Raw genomic sequence first — 21,013 nt, 5'->3', positions numbered from 1 at the left:
AATAGAAAGAAACGACCTTGCGGACCTCAGCTGGTGCCAGGATTCCGTGCACTGATGCTTTTCACACTCTGTCCCTGGGGGTGTGCCCCAGAGCCTGCTCCACCGTGAGCTTGGCGGACTGAAGCCGAGCAGACACGCCGGTCCTCAATGACACTGGCTTCGGGCAGAGCCGAGACCCCAGACCCAGCACTTCCCAATGGACAGCAAGATCTCCGGAAGCAACATCCATACAACACAATGAAAGCGTAACACAAGTCAGAAGCAGACGGCTCCGGGAGGCAGGCGGACACCTCACAGGAAGTGACAGCAAGAGTACTGACAGGAAGAAGTCACAGACTTTCCCATGACAAAGGACAACGGTGTTAATGCGGTTGCTAATTCATTGCGTATCCACACAAACAAGACACAGCAATCTTATGATTGCACTTATGATCAGCTTTGCAGGTGAGGAAACTGAGGCCTGGGAAGTTTAGAAGGTCAACAAAAACTCAACTCTCAATCTCTCGGTTGCAAATTGGACAAAACCTCGGCCTGGGTCACAAAAAGCAAATTTTGAAATGAGAGGCTTGAATCATGATGCAGAAGTTGACTCCCTTTACTGCTGGTTTTGTTGAAGAAGACAGGGAAGTGTGGCACAGGATTTAGAATGTTCTTGATCAGAAATCCTTTCAAAAGAGGACTGGGGAACTCTAAATGAGTAGGTCTGAGTATCTAAACATTTCCCTTGGACGGAGCGCGGCTCTCCCGTGGAAAATGAGATGCCGAACGCATGCCTAAAATTACTCGCATAAACTTCGTGTGGGCTTTTTGTTCTTTCAAGAAATGTTCTTTTAGGTCTTCCTAGTGGTTTGCACACTTGGTGAAGCATGTTTTCCGAGACACCCATCTGGAAATGACCGATTCTTAACAGGGCCCAGACTCTCGGTTTGGGTTTTCCTTGGGCCTCTGGGCCGGGGAGGGAGGCCATGCTGGGTCTGAGGCCTCATGAATAAGTTGTGTATCATATGCAGGTGTGTTTTCTTAAAAAACGCACGTATCTTAGATTTCAGAAATGGAAAAAGACTCAGGACTGGGTACATATGTTCCCAAAGCCCTCTAGTGTCCCGCCTACTGCTGGCTGACTCAGGGAAAAAGCAGTAGTACCCTCTTCCTCACCACAGGGAATGAGTGGTTCTTCCCTGTTGCCTCAGAGGACCCTGAGTCCTGCCCTTTGGTCCCTCGACCACATCTACGTGGCCAGGCCACGGGGCCCTCTGGTTTCTGCCCACAGAGAGCAGCCTGTGGGTGCTGGGGGTTTGGATTCCTGCTCCCAGCCCGAGGGAGGAGTCAGAGAGCTCCCCACAGATGGTGGTGGCCTGGGACCGTGCTGACTCAGGCAGAGCTGGGGCTGTGTGAGGGAAAGTTTCCAAGCAGACAGTGGGTTTCGGTGGAACAAAACGAGCAAGCGGCTGTTCAAGGGAAAAGGCCTGTCTGGGGGTTATTTTCAGGGGCTCCACCTTTGGGGTTATGGATTTCAAGACACAGAGAGCCAAAGGCCCAGGGAGCTCCGGGCCGGGCCTGCTCCTGGATCTCGGGGCAACCTCTGCCCGTCACTCCCACAGATGTGAGGAGGGGATGGTGCTGCCCGAGGCCGGCCCTTCCTCCAGTGTGGAGCTGGCTGCTTCCTGGTGCTCTTACTCACTTTCCTTTCTGCAGGGCTGTTGCTGCTGTGCCCTGTCAGGAGGAGGACAGTGCAGGCGGTTTTCCCTTGGTAAGCATCCATCCACGCTAGAGGCCTGGAGAGCCAAGTCCAATTCAAAACATGCACCGGAAATGAAAAGCGAAAGGAGTCTAATTTCCTCTGGTAGTCAGCGCTTTCCAAACCCAGGAGCTCCCTTGGACAGAAAGGGACAGAAGGGGGAGAGAGAAGGCACCAGACAGAACTTCGAACACTTCAATTAGGTTAATTGTTCCTCTCACCAGCTAGTGGTACAAGGCGGTGGGGGAGGAGAAGCTCATTTATTCTGAATGCAAATGGCCAGGGAAGAATGTTAAAAATACCTTGCAGAGTGAGAGATTGAGAGAACCGGAAGTGTCTTTCTAAATACAAGAATCAACAGGAATGACAGAGAAATGGGGAACAGTGGGGAAAGGGGGGAGGGAGAGAGAATTAAGGATGAGGTTAAGTAGTGGAGGCCTGACCCCAGCAGCGCCTTTCTGACAACTCGGCACTGGGGAAAAGAGACCCCAGAAAGATTTTTTTTCTGACCTTCCTGATCTTTTCAGTTCAAGCCAGAAGCATCCATGGGGGAGTGGGGAGAAAAACAGGAAGCTGCTTAGTAAGGATGATAAGCCAGAAGATAACGTGCAACTTCTCTGCTTGCCCTACTCCAAGTCCGGCAAGAGCTTGTCCCCTTTTGCTGCCGGAGACTCCAGCAACCAGAGTTCTCCCCACCCAGGGGGCTGAGTCCTGGGTGGGGGATGGCAGACCCCGAGACCCCAAACAGGGCAGGAGCATGTTTTCCTGGCCTTGCTTAGTTCCCTAACATGTGTTAAGCCAAGCTCACTAGGCTCCCTGAGTTCTTCCTTCCAAAAGCCATGCCTTCCTATCCTGCCACTATGAATATACATAAGATGACCTCTTAGCAATTTCCCTGGGAGATTTGCTGGCATAAGCATAATAGAATTTGGCCCCCGGTAGACAGAGGTGCTTAGTCAAATTTCTCTGAGCTCAGACCCAAGCTCCCTGTGCATTAGGCTCCAGTCTGTGCCAGCCTCCTGCAGCCCAGCCAAAGGCACCGGGAGCAAAAACACCCAATACAGGAGCTCTTCTGCCAGAAACCCTTGCTGAAGTCCCCTGCCGGGACTCAGCAGGACTGAGATGCTGTAGGAGTGTATCAGGCTGTGCATTTAACTTAAACAAAGAGGAACTGATGAGTTACCCTATGTCATCCACTGAGTCAAGAGCAGATCTGGCATTAGAAAATCCGTCTTATGACTTTTCGTCACATGAGGCAGTCATCCCAGACACCCTCCGGTTTTCAGCGCAGACTACCTCTTGCTAGGAGAAAACCATTATGGAGGCGTGAAGTAGTCCTAGGAGGATAGCAACAACATCCATTCACCGCCTCTCAGTCTAGCGCTGGTTCAAGGGCGGGCCTTGTCTCCTCCACGAGGACGCATGAGCCTGGAGGTAGGCCTGCTCCCTTGCACCTTTCTCGCCAGCTGGCCCCTTTTTATGAATTTTTCCATTCTTGCGAGACCTCGGTCACAAGGAATGTCCAGACTGTTTAGGAATCATAGCAGGACACCAAACACCCCGTGGCACAGCATAGGGGCATATTGGGAGCAGGATATGATCATTGCTATGTTCTTTTCTGCACCGAAAACTCACACCATCATTTCAATGAGCAAAGACTTTCGGATAGAGCCCACTAGAAGGTGCAAAGTACATGCACATCCTTGACATTGCAATGCTACCTGCTCCTTCACCTTAATTTAAGGGACCGTGGGGTCGAGAAGACATTTCTAAAGCACTCATGGATGTCTGAATGCCCACTTGGTATCTCCCAAGCTGCACATTTCCAAGGTGGCAGGACTGGTGTTATGAGACCAGCCAAGCCTCCTCGGGGGACTGACAAGTTCTCTGGGCTTCGGTTTTCTCATCTGCAAAATGTTAGCCCTGACCGCACCAATGTCCTAGGGCCACCATGAGGACAGGATGGAGGGATACTTGTAAAGCAATTAGAACGATGTCGGTGACATAAATCCGTACAACCAGGGTTGAGACTCCAACCTGTGCGGCACACGTAATAAGAATCAGTGCGAAGTTTAAACCTACCAGTGTAGCCTCAGACTTTTAACTCTCTTTCCGTAAGGAAACCAGTGGCCGCTTCACAACAGGTCAACCTCATCCTCCAGGGCTGGAAGCTGAGGAAGTCTCCTTGCGGGGACCCGGCTACTAGTTCTGTGGGGTTTCTACATGTGGTGGCAGTGGTGGAAATGGGGAGAGCTCCAAGGGGTAAGTAAACCCCAAGGTCAAGAGCTGGTATAGTGCAGTCTACCCCTTGCCCCTAGATGGGATTCTCCTCCACAACCTACTTTGAAGACAGGGTGTTCTTCTCTACCCTCTTCACTCAAGAAGGCTCTTTCCTCCAAACTGGGGGATCCCCTAGGGCTTTATTTCTCCTGGAAGACAATGTCATCTCGAGATTTCCCTCTGGGGCCCCTGTTCAGCAGGTGGGTTAGGGGGCTGCCATTAGGCAGCAGAAGTGGCGGGAGTCTGGGACAGTGGGAGGGCGGGAGTGGGTGTCTCACGGATCTACAATCAGGCGCTTACTTGCAGTCGTGTTTCTCAATCTCGAAGTGAGGGTTGAAGTTGAGGACAATCTTCTGGTTGGGTTCAGGGGCGTAAACAATCCACTCGCAGTTCTGGTGGGATGGGTAATCCTGGGGGTAACCGGGGGAGGTGATGTAGCCAGCATCTTTGGAATTCAAACGACCTCCACAGGGTGAGTCTGAAAGAAACGTCCAAGAACCCAAAGAACTTCAAATATGCTACGGCCTCTTTTCTGCCCCCCACCTTCTCTTCCCTACCAGTGGCTGATTAAAACTGTTTTACAAACCTTTTATGGCAGTCCAGAAGACTAACCTACTTACTCACTCAGTGGAAGAGATTACTTCAACGCATCCTCCTGCCACTCACCGCCCCCCACACACACACCCAGAAGGGCACAATCACACACGTTCCCCAAATGAAAATATTCCAGAAAATGATCATAAATATTCCCAATTACATGTGCTGGCGTGAAACAAACAAGAGAGCTATAAATGTAACTTGCCCCCTGCCTTTCCTTGTCTCCTCTCCTTGGCCCATCTCCTTCTTGTTCAAACCTCTCCTCTCTATCTTTATCTCATAAATCCTTCATTTCAGTCAGTGTCTCCCAGCCCAGCCTAGGCAGCCAGAAGTAACGGCTCCGGGAACTGACAATAGTGGTTTTGTGGTGCCGACCCACAAGCGAGCCTGGTAACAATTACATGTGATATGGAGGAAACACTTTTAGCTTTGGGCCAGAATAGGCCCTGGAGGGTGATTTTAGTTTCTTCTTTTTTTTTTTTAAGAAAAAAAAAAAAAAAAAAAGCAAAAACCCCAAACATTTAATTCCACATACACCACAAATTTGATTTATTATTTCATTATACACCGAGTGGAAAAAAATCTGCATTAGAGAATTCACTGGCTCTGACCTCAGAGCTCCCACAAAAGTGCTTTGTGTTTTTCCCTTGCTTTCTACCCGCCGGCCCTCCTGCCTCGTCACCACCGCCAGAGTGTGCTGCTGCCTTGTCCAGGCCAACCAGTCACCAGCCACTTGAAAGGCCACTGCAGGGGGGTAGCCGCCCCTCTTCCCAGCAGTGCCCGGCTGGAGGTAAACAGCTTCCTGTGGGCCAGGAGGCAAGGGGGCGACTTCAAAGTCAGAAAAGGTGGGTGATGACATTTGAAGAATCTCATCTATTTGGGAGTGAAGTTCTGTAATCCCCAGGAGGGGTTCCGGGGAAATGGGGGGTTTTGCTGAATACCACCATAGAACCCAGGACGGGAAGGCACGAGAGACCTGGAAATATTCAGAAGCCTCCCGGAGACCTTCCTGCGACGTGTGCCTCTCCCAGCATCAATCAGGATTTAATATCGCCATCTGCATGGAGCAGCGTGGGCCCGTGAATTATGTATCACGGCTCAGCATCTACCCTACAGGACGGGCTCTTTCTCCTGCCTTCGCTCTTTGAGGGAAAGGGTCATGCATTTTTTAACTCTACAGGTGCACTTTACTATTCCCCATGTCTGTTGGCATTACTGTCTTCCAGACCTCTGCTTTAGATTACCAGCCTGACAGGCTTTAAATGCATAAAAGATGGGCAGGCCGCACAATGGCAGTGGGACACACAGATCCGCACAAGTAGCCTTTTAGGCATCGTGCCTCTGCGAGCTCAAACTGTGCCCTGTTGAACTGCCCAGAATCTAATGGATTCGGGTTCCATTTCCTACTGGGTGGAAAACAAAAGCAGGCCATTTCCTCTGGCTAGCAGAGCCCACACCATCCTCTAACTAATGACCCTGCACCCTCCCCAGTCCTGCAGGACAATAGGCTCAGCCCTCCCGCGGACAGAGAGGAGCCCCCACCCCGGGCCTGGACCGCCCATTCCTCCGCAGCCAATCCCCGCAGGCTTGCCCAGACCCCGGCCATGCGGGCCTTTCCAGCACCTTCCAGCAAGTCAAACTGGGGCCAGTGGGTGCTGACTCAGGCACATGCGATGGGGCTGAGAAGGAACCTCTGAGAAAGCAGAGGTGTGGGGGCTTCAGACCACCAGCTGCTCTTACCAGGCCGGGAAGGGGGAGGGATTTTCTCCCCGGTAGAGCTTCTCTGCCAGCTGTTTTGCTCAAGACTGTAGCCCTGACTAGCACACTCACCCCCAAACCACAACGTTGGCCTTGGAACTCTCCAGAAGGAATGGGAGCTGAGCTCCTGTGATGGTTTCTACATCACCCACACTCTCTCCCTCCCTCTCCCTCCCCTGCTCTCCTTTCCAGCCACTCCCAAAAGGAGAACTTCTCCCTCAATCCCCCCCTTCCCCCCCAAGTTCAAGCTTTTTTAGGAATCAGACCAGGCACACATAAGCAGCAATGAAGACAGGAAACTTCCTCATAGGAAGGTTTCATTTCTCATCCACACCAGGAGTAACCACTTCCCCACTCAGAAAAAATTGAAATTACATATAACCCGTAGTGGATAGTCTGTATTTTCCACAGTAAAAACTTAATGGAAAAGAAAAAGGAGTAACTCGCTTTTTTTTTCCTTGTCCTTTCCTTATCTGAAGAAAATCAAGGCATTTTATTAAAATTTTTGAACACTCATTAAAACATCTGCTGTTAACCCTTTCAATACCCAAGCCTGTATAAACTCACATTCCTGTTTGGTTGGCACGCACACTGAGAAGCAGACACACACACACATAGATACCGGGCAGAAGTCAGGGACACACACCTATTAGAAAGTCACACTTCAGGCCCGTACACGCTTTCACACCCGCTCGTAAAATATCACACGTCGTTTGCACAGACACATAGCCACCAAGATAAATACTATCATTTCTGCCTCTGTTTTTCTTGGAGAGAACTGAATCCTGGAAAGATATCAGTAAAACTTGTAAAGAAAACACACTGAATCCTTCCACACGTCTTCCTGATCATTGATATCTCATTTCCAGGTTTGGGGATCTTCAATTCTTAAACACAAACATGCCCCCCAATAGAAATGAACTCGACTTTCTTCTGAAGAGCTCTACCGCCTGTTACTCTGGGGGTCGGTCTTGTGTCCCAGAAGGAACAGCATAAATGCTATCTGTCCTGTGTCAGAGGAGTCCGGGCAGAGCCAAAAGAGAGTTGAACTCAAGGGCAAATCCCTTTAGGCCAATCTCCACATACAGAAGGGAAGCTGACCCTGTGGAAGTTGGAGCCACTGGGCCTGTTGGGTGAGTTGACAAGGGACTTCTTTCTTCAACTATTTCGTGAGTACCTTTCACCTGGGGCAAATTCATTTCCCAAAAAGAAGGCAGATCCTGGCTGGCGCGGTTCAGAGAGGGTTGTCTCTTCCATCTGTGAGGGCAGCCTGAGGCTCGAGCCAGCTCAGGCCAGATAAAGACCTGGGGGGGTGTGGGGGGGCAGAATAAAAGGATTAAGGTGACACCTCCAGACCTAACTGGAAAGAAGGGGAACATAAGTCCTAAAGTCCGGAAGATCTGATTTTTTCCCCCATGATGAGCATTTAGGTGTTTTTACTTGACACGTGCAATGTCAGATGATTTCTGACATTTATAACCTCCAGTCTCTCTCTGTTTTTTTGTTTTGCTTTGTTTTGTTTTTTTTCCTGTCCTCCTCAGGTGCCCTCCTCTTGCTGGTGGCCGAGGCACCATCTGAAGCTGCCTAGAGGGAACCGGGCTCTGCATCAGGTAAAGAGATTTTGTACCCGCCAGCTAGCAATTCTGAGCCACTCACTCTGCTGGCTTCCGAAGGAACCCACCCACCCTTCTAAGGAACCTAAATTTAAGCCAAACCACTAGTTCCTTGGTAATATCTGATTTTTAGGAAGTAATGAGAAGGAAAAGAAAGTATTTTTAAAAATCTGGGCTGCCTTCTAAGGAAATTCAGCTGGAGTTGTTCTAAAGGAACACTGTATGGCCTGCACTCGACACTAAGGTTCACTAAGGAAACCCGGACGGCTGCGAATACTTTTAAATAATTAGAATTACAATGGCTCACCCCAGGCCAGGCGGAGGCACCAGGAGACACCAGGGAACAGCCTGCTGGCAGTCTCCCAGCAAAAGAACAGTCCCATCCTGGGCTTAGCTGAATGGAAGGAAAACGTCCTTGGCCCAAACAGGGAAATTGAGGACTGGCTGAACGTGGGACTGGAGTCAGGTTGTGGTCAGAGGTGAGTCCGAGATGATGAGACCGAGTTACTGGAAAGGGAAGCCGGATGGTCCCATGGTAGCAAGAAGAGGCCAGTGGATTCCTCTCAGCTTCCTACACTGTAATTCAGTGGGAGGGTTAAACCTAGTGGGTAGTTCTCCAAGTTCTTCTTTGAAGAGTTTGTTTTCTCTTTGAACAAAAGTCTACCCAGAACTCCAATGTCCAAAGCCGGTAGAAGGAAGTGGGGCTCTCTTGGGTGCAGGAGGTAGGGTGGCGAGAAGGGGTGTAGACCCTGGTCACCTCTGCCGGGCTTTGGGGAGCACAGTTTGAAACTCACTGAACTAGACCCCAGTTCCCTTGTTACTTTAAAACACCTTGTACAAGAGAAGGGATAGAAGGATTAGAAGACATCCATTGCGGGTATATCCCTGAGGGTCATAGGGAGAGGAGCAGTCAGTTTCATTTTCCCTGACAATAACAGACTTTATTTCCTCTATAATTTATCCTTTATCCACAGCATAATCCCATCCTGTTCCTACTTCCAAAGCACTGCCTTCATTTCATTATTAGCAGCAAGGCAAAGAAGCAGCCCTTTCTCCTCCTTAAAAAGAGAGCGGGTTGTCACCTTGCCACTTCATTAGCAAGAAGTCTTGTCTTCAACATGGTCTCACCACTGACAAGCTGTGTGGCCTTGAGTAAGCCAGGAACCACCTCTGAGACTTCGTTTTCTCATCTATAAAATGAGAGGCGCGATTCTAAAGGTCAGTTTCAGTTCTTAAATTCAAAGCCCCTATAATGAGGCGGGGAGAAGATCCCATAACCCCATAGATTGAACCAAAAATGGGAAAGGCTGTTTCCCCACCCAGAGAACGAGACCTTTACTCAAGGTGTCAGTCCTGTTTCATCCGTTTGGTAAAGCCTTGAAACAACCTCTAGGATTTTTCCGATGAGCACGCCTGTCTTGCATTATGGAGAGTTCAAATGTCTTTTAATCACATTAGCCGTACTGACGTGAGTTTCTTTCCTTAACCGAGTCTGTAGCTGCAAATTTATAAATATTGTGGATACGCAGTTCTGTGTGTCAGCATGTGAGCAACACCGATACATAAAAAGGAAGACCAAAAAGTTTCTTCAAATCCCTTGGCTGAATCATCTAAGCTCCCTTCTCAGGGTTTTAACCAAATTTTGCTCACTAACCCTGGATAAGCTGTTTTTTAAGAGTTATTTCTGTGAGCCGAGGCTGGATTTTGTTTTATTCAAAGCGACTTCGGTCTGTCACAAGACAGTCTCATAAAATCTGTATCTTGGCTTAAGCTGGGAAGAAATGAGCCAATCCATCAGCCCAGGAATGCGGCTGTTTGACCACTTCCTAAGGCAACTGGGAAGGGATGCAATCTATTCAATTTATGGGGCCGGGTGGCAGTGAGTGATGCACTCCTGAAGGCACAGCAAATGGAAATCCCTGTGAACTTTTGCAGTGATAAAGTTCAAAATCTGAATAAAAGAACCTCTGGGAGGGCAGGAAGGAGGGGACGAGAGGGCGGGAGCGGAAGGTTGCACGTAGGCAAGAAGAAATGAGTCAGGAACCAGGCAAGCGCCCTCTTCGAAAACACCTCCAATGGATTCACCCAGAACAGAACCGGGAATTGGGTCTGGAAAGGGGACCTTTGGAAACATCACTTCCCTTTAATCTGGATTCTAAAAATGAACCTTCATGTAATCATTAAAAAAACGTAAGTTTGATGTGATTACCTCCTCTGACCTCGAATCATGCCACCTGTGGTAACCTTGTTATTTGTCATCTTATATCATAAACAAATGCAATTCCAATAGGGCAGCCAATATAATATCATTAGTTTTTATTTATGTCCACTCTTTTCCAGTCCTCATTGCAAATGCAATTTTGATGCCATTGATGAGAGATGTGGGATTACAATGCCCGCCCATTTCAATAGACATTTGAGGAAGGAAATAGAGGAAGACTAATTTTGAGGTCTCTCCAAAAACCAAAGGAGAAAAAAAGGTAATATAATTTTTGTTCATTTATTTGGATTAAGCGAACCAGAGGCTTATGGTGAGACATCAGGGGCTCCCCATTGGTTAGTGAATGAAATCCACACCCCTTGGCCTAGCAATGGGGCCTTGCATTTAGCCTAATGAATCATTTCTGACCTTATTTGCAATTATTTCCCTCCACACATTCCAAAGTGCAGCTTCTGAGTGTTCCCCAAATAAACCCAGCGCCCATTTCTCAGTTCTTTCTTTTAAGATTTTATTTATTTATTTATTTGACAGACAGAGATCACAAGTAGGCACAGAGGCAGGCAGAGATAGAGGAAGGGAAGCAGGCTCCCCGCTGAGCAGAGAGCCCGATGTGGGGCTTGATCCCAGGACCCTGAGATCATGAACTGAGCTGAAGGCAGAGGCTTTAACCCACTGGGCTACCCAGGCGTCCCCCCATTGCTTGATCCCAGGACCCTGGGATCATGACCTGAGCTGAAGGCAGAGGCTTTAACCCACTGAGCTACCCAGGCGCCCCCCATTGCTTGATCCCAGGACCCTGGGATCATGACCTGAGCTGAAGTCAGAGGCTTAACCCACTGAGCCACCCAGGTGCCCCCCATTTCTCAGTTCTCCTCTTCCCCTGATACCCCTTCCCAGCTCTAATGTCCATTCATCCTCTCAGTCCAGGCTCACATGTCACATCCCCCTCCCTGGTCTCCCACACCAAGAGTACTCTTCTGGCCTCCATATCTAGAACCTCCGAGACCGAAGCTCTTTAACATCTTCTATGGTGTGCGAGGGCTCGGGACACCCTCATCCCTTCCTCGGGACCACAGCAACTTGACAGCATGACTCTTCTTCATTCATCTTTAGTGAACTTTATAGGATCAAACCCAGAGCCTTGCCCAAAAGTCACACTCTGAGGGATTAATTCACCAACTGCTAGCTGACTAACATAGCACCGAAAGTATCAGTAACCAGCACAAACTCCGAGCAAGCTTTATCCACACTGTTCTGCTTCTCTAGTCCTACCCTTCCTTCCCAACCCAACAGTGTGCTGCTGTTAAACGCGAAGATTTTTATAGTGGTGAACTGAGAGTTTCAGTTAGCGTGTTTGGGATCATGATACCTGGTCACAAGTCAAGGCTGAGTTACGTGAACTCGGTCTCCAAAGGACACTCTAACTAAACCCCGGATGGTAATGTTGCAGTTCAAAGGATATTTACTTTTTAATCCTAGTGATGGTAAAAATAATTTATCTGAGCTTTTCCTCACCCCCTGCCTCTCTCATTCTCCCGAAGGTGAGTTCTAGATAGTTGTTACCCATAGCACCAGGAAGAGGCACGCTCCTACTTCATCACTAAACTGGTTGCTGGTAATCAATGATTTCTTCCCTCTACCCATCCCTCCCCTATCTCTCTGCCCTTGGCCCCCCAAGATGCCTCTTGGGGCACATCTGTTTTATTTTTCCCCTTCATCAAAACAATTACTATTACTATCGCTCAGCCCCGCAGTTCGCAATTCCCTTTATCTTTTTTGCTGAAAGACTGGCCAGAGCCCAGATCACTGGTTATCAGGATCTTCTGAGGCCCAGAGCAGGGACTCACTGGATATGTGCATTAAACTGGCTAGAAGCCCCATCCACTGTGGGCTACTGGGGAGAGCTTTCCTTTTGTTATTCCCAGCCCCCTCCCTTTTTCCTGGATTAGATCATGACTCTTTTATGAAGACCCAGAGGGAAATGGGATTATTAAGAGTCTTGCTGGGTAAAAGCTATTTTGTCTTTATGATGACTTTCTTGAGTTCAGCTGCTGAGGGGCCTTAATGCCAGAGTAGAAGTTATTGCACGTTGGGGGGGAGCACCCTCTGCACATGCTCCCTGCTGAGCACACTTGCAGGAATGAAGGATGGAAGAGGAGAAAAGGAAAGGAAAGGGGGAGAGATTTAAAAAAAAAAGAAAAAAAGTAGAGATGAGAACACCGCCAGCAGAAGAACAAGGAGAGAAAGAAAGAAAGAAAAAAAAAAATGCAACGAGGAGATGTAAATCTGAGATGAAAATCCAGCAAAGAATATTGCTCTCTGAAGAACAGTGTGCGGAGAGATCATCTGAAGCTTATGAAACACAGACCAGCGTTCAGTGGGTAAGAGCTGAGAATGATAATTATTTTATTGCAAAAACTCATAAAAATAACATAAACTTATCACAATGGTTATAATGTACTTTCTACGATCATGAGCTCCAGTTAACCTTCCTGAAGCTCTTCTGAGGATAAAGGCCTTCAGAGCTGGACCAAGCAGTGCCCTGTGCACTCTGCCACAGCACGAAACACCCGATGGGGGGGAAGAAGTACTATTCAACACACTTTACAGATAAAGAAATTGAGGTACAGAGAGATGGAGTGTTCTGGACCCCAGAGCTGGCAAATGGCTGAGCTGGCTTTTCAGCCTGGGCAGTCCGGCTGCAGTGCTTTGGAAGCTGGAAAGCCCAAGGCAGGGCTCCCCAAAACTTCTATGTGACAAACTTATTTAGTGGCATTTAGGGGAAGACAGATGTTTTGCCTGGGCCGAAAACTCCCTTTGCTCTTTCGTCCTGCCAGTAATCTCTCCGTTCAAGGCTGGGTGTGGGGAGGGCTGGGAGCCCTTAACCTCTTCTTCCTTCCCTGTACACACTGGCACCCCAGCCCCTTGTCATCTCAGCCCTCTTTCCTGTGTACCGGAAACCAAGGTGTGTCTTCAGGGTGGGAGCGGGATGTGCATAGGCTGTTCAAGTCCGAAACCATGTGTCACAACATTGAGGGTTTTTTGCTGGCAACTCCCATTTCTCTCCTGTCGCCCCAAGCCCACTCATCTCTATCCTAAATGCCACGTTGTTATTGTTCTACTGGAGAGGGGAAGCATTTTCAGAAATGGGGGATTTATTTTTATAGCACAGCTGGTCTGCCAAAGGTCACATAATTTGGCAACGTTCCCAGTGGTTAAAAATTAATTTCTTCTTATTAATACAACCAAGGTCCCATAGGATCGGAGCTCAGCCTTATCTAAACTTGACAGCTTCCTAAAGCTTCAGAAGATCCTTTCTCCTGGAGGGCCAGCCATGCTACAGGGCCACTGTGTCCCGGAATCCAGCCTCACTGAGTCCTGTTAGGTAATGAAACCATTAAACCCCTGGGCCATTTCTCATCAAGGCAGATAAAGCTTTGAAAAATGCTGTAGGCTCTCTAGGACAAACTTAGGCAGGATCTTCCAGGAATGGGTTAATTTAAAAAAAAAAAAAAGTGACTTCTTTACCTGGAAGGAAAGGTACAAAGACTTGCTTCTGGGGCTGAAACTCATGTCTGCCCCTCAAGGAGCATGCCACAAAAGATCACAGAGTGGCAAATAATGGTCACATGATAAAATACTGCAAATATGTTAATGACAACATAAACTACTGCCCAGATGTCACGTTTCAAGTCCTTTCTCAACAGTGCAAGAAATTAAAAGGTATGTTTCTGCTCCAACTTCTAAAACAGAAAAATCTCATCTCTATTTCCTACTCTTTCTCAGCTTACCGATAAACCTGGCTCTGAATTCCATCAACCAAGAATTGTCCCACACTCTGATCACCCGGTCAGCTCATTCTCTTGATTGCTTTAAGAAGCAGCTGAATGAAATGAACACACAGCACCGGGCGGGGACCTCAAAATCATCTAGCCAATGTGTTTCTCCCCACAGATGCCCCCAGGCCCCTCCCAGCCCTTGTTTACATTCATGCCTCATTGCATATGAATTGGCATTCGGACTCCTCTTTCTCTATACTACGGAAGGTAGGAGCTGACCTCCCCGTGGCAAAATGTGGATTTTACAGTCAACAGCAGGGCATGAGAGCCATTTGGTAGACAGCAGGAGTGCTGTCTACATAGCCCGGGGTTTCCAAGTCCCCGCAGTCTTCCAGTCTTACATTTTGCCAGTTGGGTGCTCTGTGACTTAATCTGAAGGCAGACACCAAAGTCCGAACCCGCAGGCTGCCTGGGCATTCGCAACCCTACCAGGCACATCCTGGACAAGAAGGCGCTTGCCTGGAGCACTCATGGGGAGCTCTCTTCTTTCCACGGTTTTGCACTGTGTACTCTGTTGGCAGCTGGTAAGAACTTCACTACCTCCAGTGGCTGCTTATGGGGTAAAGTTTACTGGGCAGCACTGAACGTGGGCATGAGACCAGTCCCCAGAGCCTAGAGCCGGCTGTCTGTGTACAATCTAGGAGTTCAGAGTTTTGCCTGCAAATCATTACACCTGCTCATAGTCATCGGGCATTTTGGGGAGAGGGGCTAAAAAAGAAATCCTCATCAGGCGCCTAGAACGTCATTGCTTCTCTTTTAGGATTTGTCTGAACCCAGACCTGTCTCCCACAGACAGTTTACACCTCTTATCTGATCATCCACTCCAGATGCAAGGTTGATTGACCGCGTCTGCCCGTGTCCATGGCAATGGTGTTTAAACCCAGTCATAGATCAAAGCTCTGGGGGCGGGAGAGGGAAGGTTGCTGGTTATAGGGTCTGGGTTCTTTTGGCCACAAGCGACGTGTCCCGGGGGTGGAGACGTTGGGGCTGGGAGTTGCCACCATCTGAAGAAACCCATTGTCAGGACCTGAACAATTTCCTGAGCAAACCGCAGACCGCCTCTCCCCTCCCCGCCTCCCCCCAACTCCACGACGATTAACTCGAGCAAAGGGGTGAGTCGTGCCGGGCGCTGACGAGGAGTGGCTAGCGCCAGGGGGCTCTCCTCTCTGTCTGTAGCCGAAAGGAAAGGAGGAGGAGGGAGGGCGGCGAGCCGTGAGCACACGCCAGTACACCAGAGCGTGGATCCCCTCCCCTTTCAGAGAAATTCAACCGGAGCCGCAGAAGCTGCGACACGGATGAGCCGGATTTCCTAAGCTTGCCAGGAAAGCTGATTCCCACCCCACCCCCACGGTTCCCAGAGGAGAGGCCCGTTCATTCCACACCCCGCCCACCCCCCACCCCACCCCACCCCCGCCAGCCCCCGGACATTGCCTCTGCTCTGCGGGCGCCCCCCACCCAGCCGCCGGGCTCCTGGGACCCGGCTGGAAAAACTGCGGTGCAGTCAGCCCGAGGCAAAGGGTGGGGGGCAGCCGTTTAATCACAGCTCGCCTCGCCTCCATTAACTTGTGTTGATATTAAAAAGAAATCAATCAGTGAAAATGAAGCGTTGGCTGTGAATATTTCTCTTTCTCACGTGGAAGAGCAAGGAGCGAGAAGGCGGGGGAGGGGAAGCTGACCGCGCCGGCGACTGCAGAGGTTTCTCCCAAGCGGAGAACCGCAGCGGCGACTTAACTTTCTGGCAGTGGACAGCGTGGAGGAAATGCCGCAAGCCTCTCCCTGGGGGAGTCCTAAGTCAAGGAGGAGGAGGGGACAGGGCTGGAGTTGTCGGAGGCAGCCAACTTCTCCCAGTCTCGAGCCTCGGTTTTGCTTTCGCTGGTAATATTTTTGCTTAATAGAATGTTTATGGATCGTTCGGCTCTGTTTCTGCTGCGTAGCCCAAACAAATCGATGCAGTGTTAGAGACGGCGCTGAGGGGTGGGGCAGGCTGGAGGGCCACCACATCCCCGCCACGTGGATGCCCGCGCGCCGCGTGCTCCTCACCTGCTCAGGCGCCGGGGCGGGCGCTGGGCGCTTCTAGGAGCCGCGCGAGTTGCGCGCATCCCCGAGGCTAGAGCCGGCTCCCCTCCGCCCCTCTCCGCCCTCGGTTCTGAAATCGCACCCTGACTTCCCGCCTCCCAGTTCGGCCAGCGCACGGATCCCCAGCTCCGCCGGCCCCGGACCTCAGCCCCTCGGAGCCGGCCCTCCAGGGGCGGCCGGGGGAATTCAGCGCAGAGCAGGGCGCGGGAGACAGGAGGGGCGCTCGGGGTAGGGCCCGCCGGGCTGCCCCGAGCCCCTGACCCCAGGCAGAAGGAGGCAGGCAGGCAGGCAGGCGGCGGGCCAGGGAGTGGGGGGGGCCTGGAGCGCGCAGCCCATGCGGCCTCCCGACCCACCGCCCGCCAGTCCGAGAGGCCGCCGCGGCCGCGGGGTTATTTGCTCAGTCGCTCCCCCTCCTGCACCTTCCGCCCTCCCTTTCCCCTGACTCCTTCTCCGAACGGGTTCCCGCCACCGCTGCCGCCGGCTGGGCTCAGCCCCCTCCCGGCAGGCGCGCACCGGGTGAGTCAGAGGTTTAGTAGGGCCTCGCCCTTTGCCAGCGGCTGCCAGCTCCTCGGGTGCCAGTCGGGTGCTCCGACGGGAAGCCCGAGCTCCCCGCGGCTTGCGATCGCCTTTTTGAGGGGCTGGAGAATATCCAGCCAGGGCGGGTCCCAGCCCCGTGTTCCACAAGGAGGTCCCACCCCGGGTGCCCGGCTGCCTGAGGCGTCTTAGTGGGTGACATGCCCCGCGCTCCGCGCCTCTAGGCTTTTCTAGAAGTGACGCAGCGCGGCCCGGGGCTAGGGTGGGAGGGGGCTCTGCGGAGAGCGCGAAAGGCAGGTGGCAGAGCGGGAGTGGGTTCGAGCGGGTGTCGCACGCACACGTACACTCCGCGCAGCGCTCGGGGACAGATGTGCGAACATCTGGGTTAGGAGATGGCCTCTGAGTCTTTACGACCCCTCCCGCTCCGCAAAGCACACGGAACCTGAAGTTGGGTGTGTGTGTCCGCGCGCGCGCGTGTGTGTATATGAGAGCGCGCGCGCGCCGCTGTGTGCCCCAGTGTGCGCGCGCTCGCCGGGGCCTACTAGAGTCCGTGCCTGAACACATAATATACCGTGGGCATCTTCACCGCGTGCGCGCGCGCAAACACACACACACACACACACACACACACACACACACAGCGAATCACACAAACATACATAATTTATGCAGCATCTAGGTCTGTGGGAGGTAATTTAATTTCGCTTCAAGCTGGGAACTTAGAATTAAGGCAAGAGGGGATGGGGAGACAAGTGAGACCTGCGCCCATCTCTTTGATCCGATTTGCAGCTGCCCTGAAGACCGGCTCTATGGCAGAGAAGGAGCAGCAAACGTGTGGATCTGGATAGCAAAGGCGATCCTCAGTCTTCCTTCCCTTCAACTAAACACTCGAGCTTAAATGGGTATGTTGGCGGCGAGAGCCAGAGCACCAGGCGAACAGCTTCCCCTCTGGGCTCCCGCAGGACCCCCTATGCCGCGGTGATGGAGGGGAGGGGCCCAGGAAGCCGCAGGGGGTTAGCCCTAGCCCGGCAGCCCGCCGGCCCTAGCCTTGGAAGTGCCTTCCGCTAAGGGCACTTCACCAAGGCTTGATCTCCTTCTTCTCTATTCCCTGTTTCCGCCATAGACGGTTTCCCCAATCTCAATCACCTGTAGCAGCTTCCAAGAGTTTTGTCAGATTCCCCACACTGTTTTCAGAGAGGAGAGAGGCTCATTCTCGGGAGAGTGGTGTGGGGAAGGAAAGGCAAGCCCCACTGGATTCCCTGCACTCAGCGATCCCTTCTCAGGCCGTGTGCCCCATGCCAGCCCTCCTGCGCGCTGCCAAATACTGGCCCCAGACTGTTCTGGGCCTTGCAGTCCTTATCTCTGCAGTCTGTCCACACACCCTTTTTGGCAGCGGTTGAGAACAAATTCCACTCAAAAGTTTCTAACCACTTCACAAGAGTAAGAGACCTTCGAAGGCGACGCAGTCTGTTTTATCTAATAATAATTTTGAAAAGAACATGATTTACTTTCCCAGAAAACACATGAATGCAGGGAGGAGAGCGGGGAAGACCAGCCGCCTCGGTTGCCAGCAGCGCCCAGCCCCAGGCCCCTAGCTCAGCTGCAGGCCCACTGGCTCCACCAGCCTGTGCCCTGTGATTTCCAGGCATATCCACACATTCTGCAAAGAATCCACAGCACTGGAAAACCAAAACTAGACTCTTGTGTTTCCCAAGCCCTTCAGTTAACATTGCTCAATGTAGCTAAGTGGAGAGAATGCAAATGATTTATATTTCACTGGCTAGGTTGAAGAAACTCAAGGGAGATGTGTTCTGCTTCAAGACAGGGGGGAAAAAATCCCCAAAACTGTAATGCAAAGGCTTTGTAGTATTTTTAAACCTTTGATTCAGTCCATATGTGACATCTGAACACCGCCAAATTCTGTCTATGTTTCAAAACACACACACACACACACACACTCACACTCTCCTAGTAGGGGAAAAAAGTTGGGTTTTAGGAGCGGTGGTGGTGGTATAGGAAGGGCCGGCTGGGATCTCTCTTTAAATTATTTAGAATAGAGGAAGCCTCTTTCTATGCCATTCCGTGGGGCCCGTATAAGCCGTTGGTTTTAAAGGGAAAAGATGTTGAAATGAACAGAAAAACTTTCAGGGGCTTACCTGGCTGGCCTCTAACTTCGGGTCCTGAAAAGTAGAGAGCTAAGAAAACCCAGGTGAGAGGAAACATATCCATTTTGGAGAAGGAGGCTTTCTCCAGAGCTGGATTTGTAGATTTCTTGTATAATTTTAAGTCTTTTTGTTTTCCTCTCTCTTGCTTTCTTCCTTAGTGTCTTCTGCAAAGGTCTCTAATGGTCAGTGTTTCCCTCCTGGGTCCTGGCGGCCCGTCTTCACCTTATTCCTGCTGGAGTCTCACCTCACTAAGAGGAGGGCAGCTCTTGAAATCAGCAAAGCGGGAGCAAGCTGGCAAGAGGGGACGGGTTTCCTCTCTTAAAAACAAAACGCATCTATGTCCTCTCCAGTTCCTCAAAGTATCATTTCCTTTATCCTACAACATCACGAAGATTTCCCGAAAGCCAAGCGTAAAAAATATATATATAATAATAATAATGACGATAAAAAGAAAAGCCCAGACTTGGCTTGGGCATCCCACGGTCCCCAGGCAGCTGTGCGATCTCAGAGGCGTAAACTGACACACATCCCCCGGCACCCGGGACCGACACGCGGGCGGAGGCAGCCGCCGCCGGACGGCCGGAGTGGGAGGCGGCCGCCCAGCTCCTGCCGTCGCCGGGTTCCCCGAGCGGGAGCCTCCCCAGCGACTACACCCGCTCGGCCAGCCTGACGAGGGGAGTCAGAGGCAAGAAGCTGCTGCTGCTGCTGCGGCGGCGGCGGCGGCGGCGGCGGCGGCTGCTGTGGCTGCTGCGGCTGCGGCTGCTGCTGGCGGGGCGGCGGCGGCGGCTGGGATCGCCTGGGAGTGCGCGAGCCCCTCTCCGAGTTCGCTCGCGCCCGCCCTCACCTCCACCTCGCCCAGCGCCTCGCCGAGGTCTGCGCGTCTGAGGATGTGCCGGGGGCGGGCTGCGGGCTAGTGCCTCGCTCGCCTTCTCTGCTTCCCCTCCGGCTCCCCCCAGCCTTTTCAGGCCGAGCCGCATGTGGATGTCAGAGCCGCGGCAGAGCTATCCGATTACGCGCCGGCTCAGGGCCCGCCCCTTCTGTGTTCCTGATTAAAGAGGCAGCCGCGGAGACGCGCGGCTCACAGCTCGGCTCCGCGGCACCCGGCTCGGGCGGGGCGGCGGCGGCTCCCTCTCCCCCCACCCCCCCACCCCCGCCCAGCGGCGGCCCGATCAAAGTTGAGGCGGTTCCCATCCAGCCGCTCCTCTCCCACCCGCACCGCCCGCCCACCCCGGGCACCTCCGCGCCCGGCCGCCCGCGCGCAATGCCCCGGAGAGGGAGCGCCCCGGGGCACCTCCGGGGCGCACTGCCCTTGGCCGCGCCGTCCCCGCCCGCGGGAGACTCCGCAGGAAATGCGGGCAATCCCTGCCCCCCACCCAAATTCCCGAGCTCCGAGGCCACACACGTAGGAGGCAGCACAATGCCACGCGCAATGGCGTTACAAGAGGAGTTGGGTGGCGTGCGGTGTTTGGTGTTGGGAACCAGGCGGCGGCTCAGCCATGCGTTCGCACAGGCAGCAGTGCGTGGCGGCGACACACACGGTCGGCCCCGGCTGAATAAGACCCCAAACACTCGTGCGTTTACTACTAGGGTCCTTTGTTGTGTCCCAAACAGACTCCTCTGCTCGCTGGGTAAGGGTTCAGGTCTCCCTGCGCGCCTAACTCGTAACTATCAGAAGAAGAGAGACTTTATGCCAAGAATTTTTCAGGTAATTAAAATGGATTCCCCCCAGTCGTCCCCCAAAGTACGGGTACGTGAAGGCTTCTCCTCCGAATGCTACTGTAGCTGCTTCTATTCACCTTTTCCCCAGGGAAATGTGGTCACAGCGCGCCTGAGAAAGAAAACAGCATTATGCCAACTATTTTTAAATGGAGGTGTGAAAACTGTTTAGAGGGAGTTGTAAGCTAACAGCTGGGGAAACACTTGTATCTTTGTTTCTGAGGATGGCTTTGTGGATTCCAAACTGTCTTGCTTCACTAAGCACCTATTACTACATTATCCTAAAGACTCCAACAAGAACAGTCTAAATAACACTGACGTGTACCTTCTCTGCCACTGGGCTGATGAAGAAAAATAAAGTTTCGGTGACAAGAAGCACACACACATCTGAAGATCCCATTTATTCCTTTGCTTGTACTTGTGGATTCTTCTGGGTGGTTTTCCTCCTTATCTGGACTTGCCATTAGCTTTGTTTA

At 51.7% G+C, this 21,013-nt stretch overlaps 1 protein-coding gene across 4 annotated transcripts in view; it reads right to left on the bottom strand.

Moving 5' to 3' along the window:
* The window catches only part of NRP2 (neuropilin 2), a 114,257-nt gene extending 94,700 nt beyond the window's left edge, over positions 1-19,557 (bottom strand). For all 4 annotated transcript variants that reach the window (XM_044241398.1, XM_044241399.1, XM_044241400.1 and 1 more), the window contains exons 1-2: positions 18,813-19,557; positions 4,319-4,496 (exon numbers count right to left, since the gene is read on the bottom strand). In XM_044241398.1, coding sequence (XP_044097333.1) covers positions 4,319-4,496; positions 18,813-18,885 — 251 coding nt within the window. In that variant the 5' untranslated portion in view covers positions 18,886-19,557. The remainder of the gene's footprint in view (positions 1-4,318; positions 4,497-18,812) is intronic.
* Between the last annotated feature and the right edge of the window lie 1,456 nt (positions 19,558-21,013).

Source organism: Neovison vison, chromosome 3 (genome assembly GCF_020171115.1).
Source record: "Neovison vison isolate M4711 chromosome 3, ASM_NN_V1, whole genome shotgun sequence".
Taxonomy (NCBI): domain Eukaryota; kingdom Metazoa; phylum Chordata; class Mammalia; order Carnivora; family Mustelidae; genus Neogale; species Neogale vison.
Note: the sequence above shows the minus strand (reverse complement) of the source record. Positions and strands in the feature narration are given on the sequence as shown.